Genomic DNA, 18,312 nt, shown 5'->3' on the forward strand with positions numbered 1-18,312 from the left:
AACTTAATTATATTAAAACTACATCTTAAAGTTCTTATATCAGAATATTTTCTTACAAAGAATCATTAACCTATTTGTTTAGCAAAACTTCCCGGTTGAGCTAAGCTTTTATAACTAGCAGTAGTATACTGTAGATTCACCAATATCCAAGTGGGCAGAAGAAAAGTTCACTTAGCAAAAGTGAAACAAGACAAAACACAACTTAAACAGTATGGTGGAGGCGGACATGTGCTGTGGAGTCAGTTCCGATTCACAGCGAGCCTGTATAGGGTGTCCGAAGCTGCAAATCTTTATGGGAACAGAAAGCCTTCATGCCGCGAAACAGCTGGTAGTTTCAAACTGCTGATTATGAAATTAGCAACCCAATTCATAAGCCCTATGCTACCAGAGTACACATTAATAATATCAAATGAGTAGAAGACTGCTGTCAGACATTTATAATTTATCAAATATACTACAAGAGCAAAGGAAAAAAAAATCACCATTCAGAGCCAATAGTCAATATTAAAATTGAATTTAAAAAACTGTGATGAACCTACTGAATATACAACATGATTACTCTTTAGGTAGTCTTATTGGGCTACTCTACCACATCTGAAGAGCTCTGGTAGTGTGGTGGTTACAAGTTGGGCTGCTAATCTCAAGGACAGCAGTTCGAAACTACCAGTCATTCCAAGGGAGATGCAGGGTTGCTGAGTCGGAACTGACTCCATGGCACACTACCACCACCGCCATACTGTATCTACAAGGGGGTGGGGGAAGCTTCAAAAAGTTCATGCAAAAATTCCATTACATAATTCCATTTTTCCACAAACTTTTCAAAGCCTGGTACAATGACAACTTTAAATTTAATAAACCTAACACTAGAGATCATTTTTATTTAAATAAATGACAATTTAGCAGGCTCTTACTGAAATTGATGCTATTTTTATTTGTATACAATTTAATTTGTTTCTTAATATATTTACTTTTTATTCTTTAATTTATTCCAAATGGAATTTGAGTCAACTTACTTTCAGTGTCTTATTCTTAACATGACATCAAATAAATGATAATAAAATTTCACTGAGAGAAGAAACAAAATTATATATATTGCCTAAGAATTGAGTTAAATAATTTTAGTATGCACACAGTAGGTCTGACAGATGACTTACAGGGAATTGAATGGAAAAAGAATTCACGTACAATTTTAAGCATGACAACATGAATTCTAACTATAGTTTTAAAAACAGAAATGAATTCTTGGGAACATTTTAAAATGTAGTGGTTACAAATCGGGCTGTGAACCTCAGGGTCAGCAGTTCGAATCTACCAGCTGTTCCGCGGGAGAAAGATCAGGCTTTCTGCTCTCGTAAAGATTTACAGCCTCGAAAACCCTGTACCGGGTCGCTATGAGTCAGAACCGACTCCACGGCACATAACAACAACAACTTTTAAATCAAGTTATTAGTTTGTTTTTCGAGCAGAAAAAAATATGTATCTCTGCTTCTTAAAGGAATTATCACTGTAGCCACAGAAAATACTATCTAGCATTATTTCTGTATCTAAATATGGCAAAGTGAAAAAACAAATCAAGGTGCTTTAGTAGTTCAAAGCTTCAGGGACCAACTGACAATGAAACAAAGGTTCCATAATTTTGCTAAATAACGAAGTACCTGAGATCATCATGTAGTATGTTCGGGTTTTGGTTGTATAGATCCATAGAGCTTTATTATGTCTGGCAGTGTGTATAATCAGGATATGTTTGTCAGCCTTCCTTCCACCCGGCCTTTTTAGACCATGTATCAAGTACTCAGTAACCAGAATTCCCTGTACAAATAGCCCAATTCTGTATGCACTCTTAGGCCTATAGGACAGATAGACTTTGGAAACACTGGCTGATGCATCAAGGCCCTCCAGAAACAGGGTGAAGCCAGAAGAGGGAAAAGATGGGTGGCGGACCAGAGGTCTCCTTTGCCCTTGCTACGATCTTTCAAGTTGGAAATGATGTTCCTAACATAAGAATAAAAGCAGCAAGCATTTGGTAGTTGTCTTGTTAGGAAATGCTGCAATATCCAAACCATGCTTATATAAATTCCTCTTGGTAAATTTTTCTTTTGGCTGGCTAGTCTTCATATCCTTACAAGGAACTAGAAATTAATCATTCATTTTGCTTCACACTTTTTACTTTAACATACCTGGGTCTGGAGTATAAGTGAATGGCTGAACATCATGCGATCTTCCAGCATTGGTAACTACGTATATTCCCACTGATACAGGCAGAGTTATATGTTGGTCATGATATGGGGGCACCTTCACAATAAGATGATTCTAATTTAAAGAAAAGTACAAGAGTTTAAAAATAAAAAAAAAAGCAGTATTTAAGTTAAGCTTTTAAAATAAAGCAATTTTTAACTATTTTTCCAATTAGCTATGTTGTTGTGTTGTTAAGTGCTGTTGAGTTGGTTCCGACTCTTTGAGAGTCCATATTGGGTTTCTGAGAGGCAGATGGCAAGCTTGAACTACCAACCTCGCAGTTCAAACCGACCTTGCAAGTCTAGTGCATTAACCTGTAGCATCACATCAGGACTGCCCCTATTAGCTAGAGTTTAAAAACCTAACAAAGGAAAAAAAAAAAAAAAAATTAAATGCAGGAATCAGAACATTTGCCTTATGGCCATTTTTGAGGTAAAATCCAAATATTTTACAATGATCTACAAAAGCCCCCCTTGCCCTGTCATCTTCATCTCATTCCCACTCTCTTCCTTACACACTACACTCTAGCCATAATGACCTTTTCAGTCTACTGAGACTATACACAGCAAAATACACACCAAATTCAACTGTTTCTACAATTTAGTGACATTGATAACATTCTTTGAGTTGTGCATTCTCACCCTCCTTTTCTAGAGTTGTTCCTTCCTGATTGTCCCCTAAGTTTTCTATATAACCTTTGAAGTTGCTGTTGTCAATCTGATCCCATATAGATAATTCTTAACAGAGGACAATGCTCAAGGCCAACATTCACTAGTTAAACTCAGTAACTGTTTTTGAGAATTTCCATGATGTGTGTATTAGGTCTTTTGTCCTATAATTCCATTAAACTGTGCTCAACCTCTTAAGACTTAGTTATTGCTGCTCTTTAGGGTTTGTAAGTTTAACTATCATCCTGTACTTTGCTAATTTTTTCTTTTGGCTGATTAAATCTCTTGGTAAGTCCTATTGTGTTTCTCATTTCAGTTATTGTCCTTTCAATTGCAGTATCTTTTTAAAGATCCACATGGTTTTCCTGTTAGATCTTTGTCCATGTTTTTCTTTAGTTCTTCAATTATATTAAAAGTGGCTATAATATATTCTTTTATTAGTTCATTATTTTATTATGTATAGATGTGTTTCCACTCCCTACACGTCATGTTTATTTGGATACGCCATTGTTTCTCTGTACTTTGTGTTCTTATGAATTTTTGTTGGGGCACTGGAATTTTTCTAGGGTAGTAACTTTCTCAGTTTTCCTTTTCAGCTTTTAGTTACTGTCTCCTGTCCCTTTCTGTGATAGCTCCTTTTCTCTCCCTGGTTTAACTGAGATTCAAAAGTTACAGATTCATTTTTCAATGCTGAATGTCTTCCAGACACACTAGAGAACACACTATGGTCCACCAATGGAAAATAATGCCAAATCAAGATATTGGGTGCTAATCAGTCTGTCCATCAGAAGGCACAGTCCACTCTGGTTATGATTTCCTCCTTACATGGTTCTTTAACCACAGTTTTTAGTCAGAAAACCCATACTCAGTGATCTACCTCTAGGGCTCGGGGTGGGGCTATTTATATTGGAGCTGACACTCAGGGTAAGAAAAGACAGACTTGCCTCAGTCTCAGGAGAGGAAGGGTTGGTATTCCCCAGAGGACTTTCTGAAGATGTTTTGCCAGTTTCAAAGCTGCAGTGACTCTGCAGTGGTTGGGGGAAGAGTCTCTATCTAGGTGACCCTCCTGTGACTCCACTGTAGGGAACCTTCTGTAGAGATTCATATCAGCCTAGTAGGTAACAGCTACCAATTAGGGGAAGAGTAGTCACATTCCAAAAAGACTCCAAGAGATGTCTGTCTTGTTGCTATCAGTGCCCACCCTATAGATTGTTAGCCTCGGTAGCCTCCACTTAGGATGTATGCTTTCCAGCACACTTCAGACAGAGACTCATAACTGATCTCCAGGAAGGTCTGTCCTGGTGTTTCACAGAGATTTGAGCTATGGGGTACATAGCAAGGCAGGAAGAGTGCCATCTATGGAAGCAGACTCCACTATGGGAGCATTCTGTAACAATTCCCCATGAAGGTCTGCCTTATTGTTATCAGAGCTCCTTTTCTTCCCACTAGATTGCTGGCTGTGGGTGCTACCTTCATTAAAGATGCCTCAACCTTCAATCCTAACTGGAAGAGGGAGCAAACAGAGCTGAGCTGACTCCCCAGGAGGTCTGTCCTGTTGGTTTCAGAGGCCTAAGCTGTGAGGTACCCAGGGAAGCTAGTAGTGTTACACAGGGAGCACACTCCACTATACTAACGAGCCTTCTGTTGCCACTCATATAGGTTAAGTGGGTGAAGTGCTGACATACTCCAAATGAACCACCAGGGAAATTGATCTTGTTACTAGATTCCCCACTCACCGACCCACCCAACTGTCCTGCTTCCTAATAAATAGCCTCAATTAGCACTTCTCAGTGATGATGGGAAGGGAGAGCAGGTCGACCAAAACCAAATCCCCATGAGGTCTGTACTATTGGTTTCAAAGGGCTGAGCTATGGGGTGCACAGGGAGGCAGGTAGAGTTGACTGTGGAAGCAGACACTACCTGCAGGGTGCCTTCTGTAGTTAGGGCTGCAACAAACAGTATTTGGATGAGGAAAGTGATGGCACACTCCAAACTGACCCCTGGGAAGGAATGCTTTTGTTGATTTTAAAGCAGAAACCCTATACAGGGTCACCATGGGTCGGAATCGACTCGACGGCTCTTAACAACAACATCAACAACTTTTTTATGTGTAGGTTTGATATTTCTTTATTGACCATATCCAAAGTCATTTTTATTATAAAATACTGTTTAAAAAAATATTATTACTTTGAAAAGAATAAAACATGTTTGCTTTAGTTCTTTGATATATTATCTAGAACTGATTCTTTCTATTACAGTTCTGATTCTACTCTAAGAAAATACTTCCCAGAAAACCAACTAGGAAACAATGAAAGTCAAAGCTCTACATAAAAATGGTAAAAAAATTAAAAATGAGAAGCAGTACCACAGAATTAATGAAAGATCGCATTATGATTTAGAGTCTGTTTACATAATTGCTTACAAAACCCTAGGACCTCTAAATATAACCACCAAATAAGGACATAATTCCTCTCCATTATACCATTTGTCTTATTTTTATGATTACTGGTCTTTAATCTACTGTAAGCTTGTATCTATCATAACTGTCCTGAAAAAGTGTTTTAGCAACTAGCCCATGCCTCAAAGGTAAAGGAATGGAGAAAGCAAGGAAAGGAGGGAGATGAGTACCTAATATTATGTTCTAAATAGAACAATAATTTAAGACTATATTTTTTTGTTGTTGGAGGTATTTTAGTGACATTTTGTGTAACTAAGGTTAGTCCTTTAGTCTCTGGAACTAGTATTCTTATCTATAAAAATGCTTAAGACAAAGTAAGAAATCACAATTATAGAACATTATATGCAACATAACAAAAATCATAATATATTCATGTCACACAAAAATATTGCATTGATAAGTTAGTCTTCAGTCAGTATCAAACTATAGGTATATAATAATCTAGTTAGTGTTCCAGACAGAACAATAAGGGACCCAAGGATCATAGTGAGATCTTATCTTCAATACTGAATAGAACAAACTGTTGAGCTTTTCATGAATTATGAGGAACAAAGAAATACAATATATTGTCCCTAACTTCTGGGAGTCCTCCAGAGACAGCCACTGGTAATTCTTAGAAGTGGAATAGTCTGATCAACAAATTATATAAGAAATCATAAAATGTCAAAATTAGGAGCTATCCTAAACCAGTAAATGAAAGACCTTATTCTAAATATTGGAAAACTGGGGCACAAAAGTGACTTGTCTTATTTATATAACACAGATTGTTAAATACAAAGCAGGAACTACAACTTAACAGTTAATTACTAGTCTGGTAATGAACCCTAGCAGAGACTGCCCAATGTCACAAAGGAATGACTGCTGAATCCCACTATCTCTTTCCAAAGCATGCAGTACCATAAGGCTAGAAGAAAACTTTCTATATAGCATTTGCCAAGGTATATAGAAAGTTCTACCATATACACTATATATTGCTTTTGATATTTATTTTTTTAACATGTAAAAAAGCAAAGACAAAAAAGAGCTAGCCCACTGCCATCCTGTAGATCTCAACTCATAGTGATCCAGTTTAGGGTTTCTGAGGTTGTAAATCTTTATAGGAGCAGAAAGCTTTATGGTTCTCCTGCAGATCAGCTGGTGGGCTTGAACTGCTGACCTTGTGGTTAGCAGTCTTATCTTACAGCATCACCAAGGCTCCTTTTTTAATATACAAGGGAATAAAAAATAAATTTAAAAGCAAGCATTTACATACTTTTTTTGATAAAATGTCTGTATGTATAGATTCTTCAATTATTACCTCTTCCACCTCACCTCTCTGCTTGCTTTCATATGGTCTTTTTTACCCCATCTGCTCTTTAACCTCTATGGGTTTGGTCCCACCTTCTATATCCAGATTCTCAATTTAATCAGGTTTAACCATATTTTCAAGCTCTTTGGAGAAAAATATATTTTCCAGTCCTACAAACATAATGTCTTGAATGAGAGCTTATTAAATTGTATTTTGGAAACTATACAGGGTCTATATGAGTTGGAACTGACTCGAAGGCACTCAACAACAACAAAAAAAAAAATCAAAGAAATTTTAGCAGACAGAAAGCACATGGCACACAGCAAGTACTCAATAAATATCAGCAACTCTAAAGGACAGGAGTCCTGATATGCTGCTGTAGGATAAGCACTGGACTGCTAACTGAAAAGTTGGCAGTTCAAACCCACTAGGTGCTCCTAAGAAACCCTATACAGGGTCACTGTGAATTGGAATAGACTGGATGGCACTTAACAACATTGTTGTTGTTGTTTTTGTTAAGTGGTGCCGAGTTGGTTCAAACCTATAGCGACCCTGTATAGGGTTTCCAAAGAGCAGCTGAGGAGCTTGAACTGCAGACTTCGTACGTAGGTCAAACAAACTTTGCAGTCCATCGTATTAACCCATAGATCTACACCAAGACTCCTCTAACAACATTAGGACAGAGTACAATTAACCCAAAAGATTTACAAGGCTGTATATATCCTGGTGTAGTGTTGTAGGATCAGCACTGGACTGCTAACCACCAGGTTGGTGGCTCAAAGCTACCAGCCACTCCTTGGAAACCCTATATAGGGTTGCTATGAGTCAGAACTGACTCAATGGCACTTCACAACAATTATCTTTACAACAGCACACTACCACACCTTTCTTCTGTGGAGCAGCTGGTAGGTTCAAACCACTAACCAGGAGCCCTGGTGTCACAATGGCTTACACTGTGACACCAGGGCTCCTTTTTAATTATATAATGATTGGTTGGTTGTTTATGTGCTGTAGAGTCGGTTCTGACTCATAGTGACCCTGCACAGGGTTCTCAAGGCTGTAAATCTTTATGGGAGCAGAAAGGTTCAACTTTCTCCTGCAGAACAGCTGGTAGTTTTGAACTGCTGACCTTGAGCAGTTCAATTCGTACCCATTACGCTAACAGAGCTCATTTAATTATATATAGTATGTTGAAATAATAATAATTCTCAGAGCAAATAAACATTAGATAAAAATGTTTCATTTATTAACAATGATTGCTTTGTTCTCATTTTGTGGTGGGAAAAATGAAATAAATAAAATTGATAATGTTTAGGTTCTTAAAATTTTCTAATAGAGAATTGGTCATGTCTAACACCAGGTAAAATAATTCTGTTTTGGTTAAAGAAACTCAAAAAAGAAACTTTAAAACACAAATCTTATATGAAGAGGAAATTCAATCTGTTGGTTCAGGAAAACAGAAAAAAAACCCAAAAAAACCCTGAATTTCTTAGAGCTTAAATAACCAAATTATAATATGCATTAAATCATACCTGATGAAATAATTCCATGTCGATTTCAGCTTCTGACTTCCAAGAGTTTTCATCTAGTAGAAATAAAAACACAATTACATACAAAACTTAAAAAACAAATGTTTTAACTATTAGCTATGAATGTATCATTAGTCCAAAGTGAAACATGCTACAATCTCTGTAACAACATTATGTTTACTTACCAGAAACATTTTCTTGGAAAATAACCTTAGTTCCTTTCAGAAAATTCTTTCCAATTAAAAACACTTCTTCTTCTCCTTTTACCGAACAGCTATGCAAACTTTTCTTTAAGATTTCTGGCACGCCTGCTGGCTGGGCTGTGGATATACATAAGCTTTCAATAAAAAGAACCACTACTACTTTATTACTTATACAAAATTGACTTTTAATGAGCAGGCTTTGTTGATGACAGTATTTACCATCCTTTCGTTAAATAACGGTTGGAAGAATTTATATAGAAAAATGAATGTGTAAGATTAAAGTTTAAATTTTGCACGCACACACATATACACACTGTATATTTTATGCAAATAATGTGCACCATCCACACTTGTTGCTGTAAGTTGGAACGAACTACTCAGTGACAGTGAATTTTTTGTTTTCTAAGTTTGTTAACCTTGTCTTCCCCAAACGAGGTACTTTCATAAGCAATGCTGTGCCAATTTAAATATGTATATATATGTGTATATATATTGCTGTATTAAAAATAGCATGTTGTTAAATGCCATCGAGTCAGTTTCAACCCAAACCCTCTGTACAGAGTTTCCGAGGAGCAGTTGGTGAGCTTGAACCACAGACCCTATGGTTCAAACAACTTTGCAGTCCAGCACATTAACCCAACGACCTGAAAGTTAGTAGTTTAAAGCTTAATTCACTGCACCACCAGGGCTCTTTAGAGGTTAGTATATAGTTTTCCCAACGTACCTGACTCCAAAAACACTTTTACTCATTGATACCAAAACACTATAGGATACTGACTAAATGCAAATAAACAATATTTTCTCATGATCCTTAACTCCACCACTCATCTGTTAGTTTATTGTACTGTGGAGGCTTGTGTGTTGGCCTTGGTTATAGAAATGATACTGGAGATCACATGACAGAATTTTGCAAGAGCAGTGACTTGTTCATTACAAACACCTTATAAATACTATACACATGGACCTTAACAGATGGAATATACAGGAATAAACTGACTACTAATATGGAAAAAAATGATAGAGAAGATCAATATCATTAGCCAAAATAAGGCAAAGGACTGATTGTGGAATATATCATCAATGGCTCATATGAGAGTGCAAGTTGGAGCTTAAGGAAATTAAAACAAGTCCACAAGAGTCAAAATATGACTTTGAATAATATCGCACCTAAATTTAAAGACCATCTCAAAAAAAGACTTGTTGCACTGGACACTAATTAATCACCTGAGACCAAAAAGACTGTGGGACGATATCAAGAACATCATACATGAAGACAGCAAGAGGTCATTTAAAAAGACAAGAAAGAAAAAGAAATGACCCAAATGTATGTAGAAAAGATTATGAAACTTGCCGTTGAATGCTGAGAAGCCAAAGCAACAAAATGATAGAGTAAAAGAGCTTACCAGAAAATTTCCAAGGGCAGCTTGAGAAGACAAAGTTAAGTGTTATAATGAAATGGGCAAAGAGGTGATACTAGATATAAGGGAATAATCAGCATTTCTCAAGCTGAAAAAAAATAAAGAAATATTTAAGCTTCAACTTGTAATACTGAAGGATTCTACAAGTAAAATACTGAATGACACAGGAACAATCAAAATAATATAAAAGGAATACAGAATCACTATTACCACAAAGAACTAGCTGATAACCAACCATTTCAAGAGGCAGCATATGATTCAAAAACGTGGTACTGAAGGAAGACGTCTTAGCTGCACTGAAGGCACTACTGAAAAACAGGCTTCAGGAATTGATGAAATGACAATTCAAGGAATTGATGAAATGGCAATTCAAGGAATTGATGAAATGGCAATTCAAATCTTTTAACAAACAAACTGATGCAGCACTGGAGGGGTTCACTCATCTATGCCATGAAATTTAGAAGACAACTATGTAAGTCAAGCAACTGGAAGAGATCCATATTTGCGCCCATTTTAAAGAGATGTGACCCAACGGAATGTGGAAATCATCATCAAACAGCATCATTAATATGACATACAGGCAAAATTCTACTAAAGATAACTAAAAGATGGTTACGCAGTCCATCCACAGGGAACTGAAGAACTGACCAAAATTCAAGCTGGATTCAGAAGAGGAGGTAGAACTAAGGATTATTGCTGTCGATGTCAGAAGGCTCTTGACTGAAAGCAAAGAATACTAGAAAGATGTTTTACTTGTGCTTTATTTACTAGGCAAAGGAATTAGACTGTGTGGATCACAGCAAACTATTTAGTACCATGAAGAATGGGTATTCCAGAACACTTGTGTTCATTAGGAAATGGTACATAGAGCAAGAGGCAGTCATTTGACACAACAAGGGGTACCAAATGGCTTAAAAATCCGGAAAAGTGTATGGCAGAGTTGTATACTTTCAATCTACATGCTGAGAAAATAATCTGAGAAACTGAATTATATGAAGAATGTGGCGTTCAGGATTATAGGAAGACTCATTAACAACCTGACATAACCTTGCTTGCTGGAAGCCAACAGGACTTGAAATATTGATGAAGATCAAAGGCTACATCCTACATTATGGATTGCATTTCAATGTAAAGAAAACAAAAATCCTCACAATTGGATCAACAAATAGCACCATAATAAACAAATAAGATTGAAGTAGTTAAAGACTTCATTTTGTTTGGGTCCACAATCAATTCTCATGACAGTACCAACCAAGAAATCAAATGACATGTTGTATTGGCAAATATTCTGCAAATGACCTCTTTAAAATGTTAAAGAGTAAAGAAGTCATTTTGAGGAATAAGTACCCCTAACACCAAGTCGTGTTCCTTCAATTGCCTCATATGCGTGTGAAAGTTGGACAATGAAAAGGAAGACCACAGAAGAATCGATGCATTTGAATTATGATGTTGGGGAAGAATATTCAAAGTTCCATACATTGCCAGAAGAACAAAGAAATACATCTTAGAAGAAGTATAGCCAGAATGCTCTTTATAAGCAATGATGGCAAGAATTGAATTCTTGTTTCATTCTGTTGTGCACCAAGTCAAAATCAATTCAAAGGCACCTAATAACAACAATAACAAAATATCTCACTCAAGGTTAATCACTTTGCTATAGTTTACACTACTTGTTCTTTCAGTAAATTTTATTATATATTGTAAACTTATATGGCTTGTCTAACACCAATTTCTTAATGACATATTTCACTAAATATTGGGAAAGTTTTAGCAGTGCTACTTCCAACTCCAGTCAATAAAACATATATTGAATGGAAGTACAACTTTGTTGTTATAAATCACTGAGTTGTTTTTTTTTTTTTGGTTTATTGTTAGGAGATTAATACAAACAAATACACTATCCTATTGCTAAATATTTAAATAACATGACATTTTCAATAATTTCTTAAACTTGAAAAGAAATTGTGAAAAAAAAATATATTCTGTCTAGAACCCAAAGGGTTATGAATAAAGTAGAAAGAATTAATGGTCATATTTTATGCCCTTTTAAATAGAGAGGTAATTAACAACCAGTTTAATAGTACGGTATCCTTTTGGGGAAACATAGAACTACACATTTATATCTAAAATATATTCATATAAATTATGGTAAATATTTTGATTAGAAAACAATAGAAGATATGAAATTACCTCAATATATTCACATTAATAAAATGAAATGTACAGTCTATAACATTTCCATCATTTAAAAATACTAAATGAAAATTCCACTTCACTGGTAACTATTAAAATTTGTTTTCCCATCTTATTTTTTCCTTTTATGTAGTTAAAGCATACTTAAAGATACCCTCTGGAGGTACAATATGTATTACAGTCTACATATTTGTATTTATTTTATGGTATACATAGAACTAGACTATTGCTATTTAAGATTATTAAACTTTTAACATTATGAAAAGTCTTTTTTTATTAATAAGTGTAATGGCTATCTAACAGAACTGACTCCACACTAAACAGAGCTAAACTCAGGATTATTTAAGCATTAACTGTTTTATTTTTATTTATTCATTTATTTTAAAGGGTTCAACAATGCATGATTTTTATTCTCTTGCTCTGAGAGCTTGTTATAATTAAAAAAAATTAAACCAAGGAAAAGAACTTAAGATTTATAAGAGCCTCAAAAAGAATTTTGCTTTTAAAAGGTAACCACTAATTTGCTTGGGTACAGCGGGCTTAGTGGTAAGTTTTAATGAATCATTTTTAAAGTAGGAAAATAGGGTAAAAATATCCACTACCCTATTCCAGAATTTAAGCAGAGGACAGCAGAAATTCTTTACACCCAAATAAAATTATGGCAGCAGTTCAAATGTGACCAAAGTAAATGTATTATTTTTTAAAACACAGCTAGGACTTTAGCAAAGCTAATACACTAAAAATCAAATCTGATTATAGTTTTTTAAAAGAAAATGCACAAAAAATGACATAGGAATTTTGAGTTTTTCATTGAAGGTAACTCTTACTGCTATGAATTCACAAACATACTAATTGAAATATCCAATCCTAGTTATTATCTAACACACACATTGCAAACATAAAAATATCTTATTCTCTCCACATGTCAGTGCCCATTCATATCATGGTTTGGATTTGAGGAGAATAGATTCCCCTTAAACTGCAAGTCAGCAAGTGTTTCTTTATAGTTAACTTTAGCAAAATTCATACAAAATAATGATTAACAATGATCTGCTTTACTTATTAATTCACAAGGAAACACCTTCAAAACTGCATTTTGTCAAAGTTTCTGTACTAAAAAATGTAGAAAAACTGAACTACACAAATATTGAAAGGTAAAAAATTCCTTAATTTTTTATTCCTGGTACCACTACCACAATTTACAGGGCAATTATACCTGATGAAATGAAAAGAAAAAGACAAAGCTACAACAGATAAAAGACCTCAGGAATGTACATCTAACTGACACTACATTGCATTCATCAATAGCTGCACTTTTTGCAAACTGTGGCTCTGAAAGTCCTGAACAAGAAGGGCTTCCTGTTGGAGCTGCAGTAACTTTTCTGCCTATGAATCATCGTTCCTTCTGTGCCAGATTTTTACAGTTCCTCTAATGCATCTGGGAGGACTGTCTCAAAGTAACCTGCAGCTTTCCTGACAATTCCTAGCTCTCCTGCTAAAAACTGTAGTCCCTGTCTGCTGAATTTTTAGAGCCTTCTGCTACCATATCCACCACTTCCACCACCAGATCCATAACCACCACAAGGACTGCCCAAGCTTCTTCCACCAAAACTGCCCCCGCCCCCTTTCCATGGGTCCATAATTTGGTTGTTGTTGTCCACTATAATTTCCAAAATCATTATAGTTCCCACTACCGCCATAGTAACCACTGCCAAAATTTCCTCCCTTCATTGTAACCATCATTTCCTCCACTACCGCCACCGTATCCACCACCTTGGTTTCCATATCCTGGTCCACCACCACCACCATAGCCCCCTCCACTACTATAACCAAGACCACCTCCATAGTTGCCACCATCACCTCCACCGTAACTACCTCTGCTGCCACCACCTCCACCATAGCCTCTTCTTCCACCAGTGTCCAGCACGACCAAAGGAACCTCCACTACCTCCAAAGTTCCCTCCACGGCCCATAAAGTTGCCAGATCCACCTCCATGACCTGTGATCCAGCAGACTGCATCTCTTGCTTAGAAAGGGCCTTTTTCACTTTACAATTATGCCCATTAATAGTGTGGTATTTCTGAACAACAATTTTATCAACTGTATCATGATCATCAAAAGTTACAAAAGCAAATCCTCTCTTTTTTTCCACTCTGCCTGTCTTCCATAACTTCCATGGTTTCAATCTGGCCATACTTTTCACTCAAATTATATTCCTCTGTGTCTTCTTTAATGCCACCAACGAAAATTTTCTTCACTGTTAAATGGGCACCAGGCTTTACAGAATCCTCTCTAGAAACAGCTCTCTTTGGTTCCACTACACACCCATCAACCTTGTGTGGCCAGGGGCACATTGCTGCATCCATCTCTTCGACACAAGAGTAAGTCACAAAACCAAAGCCCCTGAATTGTTTTGTCTGGGGATTTCTCATCACCACACAATCTGTGAGTGTGCCCCACTTCTCGAAATGTTCTCTTAAACTATCATCTGTAGTTTCAAAGCTCAGACCACCAATAAACAGTTTTCACAACTGCTCTGGTTCCTTTGGATCATGACCTACTTTCCCTCAGTGGCGGCGGCAGCAGCCGGAGTGGGGATTAGGATGATCGGGCAGCAGTTTTACCTCCATTTTGAGACCAGATTCGCCTCTTCCAACTCGAGTTCAATATGAGACCAAGAGGAAGAGCTGTTTTATTTTTATCTTTAAGTAATCTGTAATCTGACTCTTGAAAGTGATACTACTTAAAAAAAAAAAAAAAAAAAAGCTACCTTTCTGTTATAATGTTTATATGCTTTTAATAACCCACCAATTGCCACATACATTCAGACTCATAATGACTCTAGAAGACAAAAAAGAACTGCCCCACAAGGTTTCCAAGGCTGCATGGAAGCAAGTTACCACATCTTTCTCCAGAGAAGTAGCTTATGTGTTCAAACCACTGACCTTCTGGTTAGCAGCTGAGCACTTTAACCATGGTACCACCAAGACTCCTGTTTTTCATACAGCTGTCTTGTATGGGATGATTTGTGTCCCCCCAAAACAGGTTGCAAATCGTGAACTCTATGACTGTTTATATTACCATTTGGTAATGGGCTGTCTTATGTATATAAAACAGGACAAATGTAGGGTGTTCTTTGAGACACATATATTGAACATGCCAACAGGAGGAAGATAGGGGAAGACACATGCCAGGACACAAAGATCACCTAGAATCAGAAGCTAAAAGAGACAAGACCTAACTCCAGGTCAACAGAGAAAGTCTTCCCCTAGAGCTGGCATTCCAAATTCAGAATTCTAGTCTCCTAAAATGTGAGAAAATAAACTTCTGTTTCTTAAAGCCATCCATTTGTTATATTTTTGCCAAGTTGTTGTTGGTAACCGTTGAGTCAATTCTGACTCATAGTGACCCTGTTTCTATGAGCTTCCAAGGAATGGCTGGGGATTTCAACCAACACCTGTAGTTAGCAGTCCAGTGGTGACCATACATCACCATATCAGGACTCCATTTCTACTTTAGGAGCACTGAATAACTAAAAGACAGGTCTTAAAAGAAAAGCTGAAAAAAAAATTAATTTTATCTAAATACTGAAGAATAAGCAAATATTTCAACTCATCAAAATAATAAAGCACTATTATGGCATGATTTTGCATAAAGTAAAAAAAAAGAAGCAAAAGCTTACATATAGCTATCATTATATATTTTAACTCATAGTGACCCTTATAGGGCAGTAGTAGAATTGCCTCACAGGGCTTCCAAGGATATCATCTTTAGGAAGCAGATTGCCACATCTTCTACCCTTGGAGCAGCTGACGGGTTCAAATCACAAATATTTTGGGTTACAATTGAGTGTTTAACTACTAAGTGACACCAGGGCTCCCTAATTATTAAGTTACTAAGTGTAAATTACTAATTATGCCCAATATTTTAGAAGGAAAGTTTAATTTTTTTATATTATCCTTTTCATAAATATGTAGGATAAGAAGAAACGTTTTTTCAAAAAGTTACATTCAGTAAGATTAAATAGTATAAGCACTGCATGATAAAATCAAATGTTGTATCTAAGAAAGCTATGACTAATTCTGCCCTACTAAACAAAAAAGTTGTCAAGGACTTCATTCGTCTTGGATCAACTATAACACTCATGGAAGCAGCAGTCAAGAAATCAAGTGATGTATTACACTAGGCAAATCTGCTGCACAAGACCTTTTTAAAGTGTTGAAGAGAAAAGATGTCAGATTGAGGACTAAGGTGCATCTGACTCAAGCCATGGGATTTTCAATAACCTCATATGCATGAGAAAGGTGGACAGTGAATAAGGACGACCATAAAAGAATTGATGCTTTTGAGTTATGGTGTTGGAGGAGAATATTGAAAGTGCCATGGGCTGCCAAAAGAATCAACAGATCTGTGTTGGAAGTGCAGCCAGAGTGCTCCTTGGAGGCCAGGATGGCCAGACGTCGTCTCTCATACTTTGGACATATTGTCAGGAGGGACCAGTCACTGGAAAAGGATATCATGTTTGGTAAGGTAGAGGGTCAGAGAAAAAGAGGAAGACCCCCAGAGAGATGGAATGGCAAAGTGGCAGCATCAATGGGCTCAAGCATGACAACAATTGTGAGGTTGGCCCAGGACTGAGCAGTGTTTCGTTCTGTTGTGCATAGGATCACTGAGTCGGTACCGATTCGATGGTACCTAATAACAACAATAAACAAACAAAAAAATCATAGTTACTGGAAATTTTTGTTGTTGTTGTTGCTGGAAATTATGAACAGTAATATTTTTCAGTTGAGATGGCAGAATCAAATAATTATATATATACTTAAATATATACTTATTCGGAAACCCTGTACAGGGTTCGCTATGGGTCGGAACTGACTCGAAGGCACTTAACAACAACTGTCTGAAGAGTTATAAAGATGTCATTAATATATAAGAAGGTGTTCTTCTATCCCTTAAAATAAACACAAAAAGAAAGATAATGGATCCAATGGCCATGAGTTATGAGTTAGAACCAACTGGAAGGCACTTAACAACAAAAGTTATTTAAAAAGAAAAAACCTATCTATCTCTTGTGTGACATGAACCATGAGCCTTGACTGTATCTAAATTTAAAATAAGCAATTACATACCAATGCTCTAGTAAATTATAAACTATATAACTGAAGACATATGACAATAAGTATAAAAGTATTGCTAAAAGATCACAGAAACCTTTATTACACAAAACTATTAATAAGGTCAGCGGTTCGAAACTACCAGCCGCTCCGCGGGAGAAAGATGAGGCTTTCTACTCCCGTAAAGATTTACACCCTTGGAAACCCTGTACAGGGTCGCTATGGGTCGGACCCGACTCGATGGCACTTAACAACAACAACAATTAACAAGAGAAGCTATTGTTTCTCAGTATATTCTCCATTTAGTTCTACTGAAACCAACCGTTTCTATCTCCCTAACCCTTCTCCAAAGAGTCTGGGTTCTTCAATGTACACCATGTTAGAATGGCAATTTTGACATCCTCAAGGAATGCAAATCATGTTTCTGTTAAATGTTCTTTGAGTATGGGGAACAAAAAGAAGTCTGAAGAACAAGATTAAGGCTGTAGTGTGGCCAGGGTAAGGTTTCCCTTACAGGAAAGTCTTGTAGGACAGCACTTGATACCTCTGAAGAAGGAGCAGATGCCATTACCAAGATATGAAAAAATTCCGTGGTGCAATTTTTCTGGCCTTTTTCACACTGATGCCATTTTCAGTATTCTAAAACTTCTTCCCTATTGGTAAGCCCCTATGATTGACCTGTGTCCTTTAAGAAATCTACTTAGATGATTTTGGAATTCCAAAAAACAGCCATCATAACCTTCTGAACTGATCTATCTGCTTTGAGTTGAACTGGCCAAGCATATCCCGTTGGAGCCACTAATTTGATTAGAGCTTTTTGAAGGCACCCTAACAAGACTAAGACAAGTTTATTACTGGAAGAAACTGTCTTAACCATCCACTGATCTCAGAAACACATTTAAATGCATTTTGTTTGGAATAAACCTATACAGGTATGAACTGAAACCCTAGTATGAATACTTTTTTGACTTACCCTCGAACATTCCGCTATTATGTTTCATTCAATCAAAACAACATCCTTTCTATATTTTATGCTGTTTTTGTTAAGTGTTGTCAAGTCACTTCTGACTCTTATTGACTCTGTATAGGGTTTCAGAGGAGTAAGCTGGTGGGTTTGAACAGCTGACCTTGTAATTAGCAATGCAGTGCTTATCCAACAGCACTATACAAGAACTCCACTCTACATTCTATAGTAGATACCAA

The 18,312-nt window shown here is 36.5% G+C and overlaps 1 protein-coding gene across 2 annotated transcripts in view; it reads right to left on the bottom strand.

Annotated features, from left to right (window-relative positions):
* NFAT5 (nuclear factor of activated T-cells 5, tonicity-responsive) overlaps nt 1–18,312 on the bottom strand; it is a 131,645-nt gene that overhangs the window by 11,240 nt on the left and 102,093 nt on the right. For both annotated transcript variants that reach the window (XM_006860205.1, XM_006860204.1), the window contains 4 exons: nt 8,364–8,498; nt 8,182–8,234; nt 2,168–2,310; nt 943–967 (listed from right to left, as the gene is read on the bottom strand). In XM_006860205.1, the coding sequence (XP_006860267.1) occupies nt 943–967; nt 2,168–2,310; nt 8,182–8,234; nt 8,364–8,498 (356 nt within the window). The remainder of the gene's footprint in view (nt 1–942; nt 968–2,167; nt 2,311–8,181; nt 8,235–8,363; nt 8,499–18,312) is intronic.

The sequence above is a fragment of the Chrysochloris asiatica genome, unplaced genomic scaffold (genome assembly GCF_000296735.1).
Source record: "Chrysochloris asiatica unplaced genomic scaffold, ChrAsi1.0 scaffold00037, whole genome shotgun sequence".
Classification (NCBI taxonomy): Eukaryota; Metazoa; Chordata; class Mammalia; order Afrosoricida; family Chrysochloridae; genus Chrysochloris; species Chrysochloris asiatica.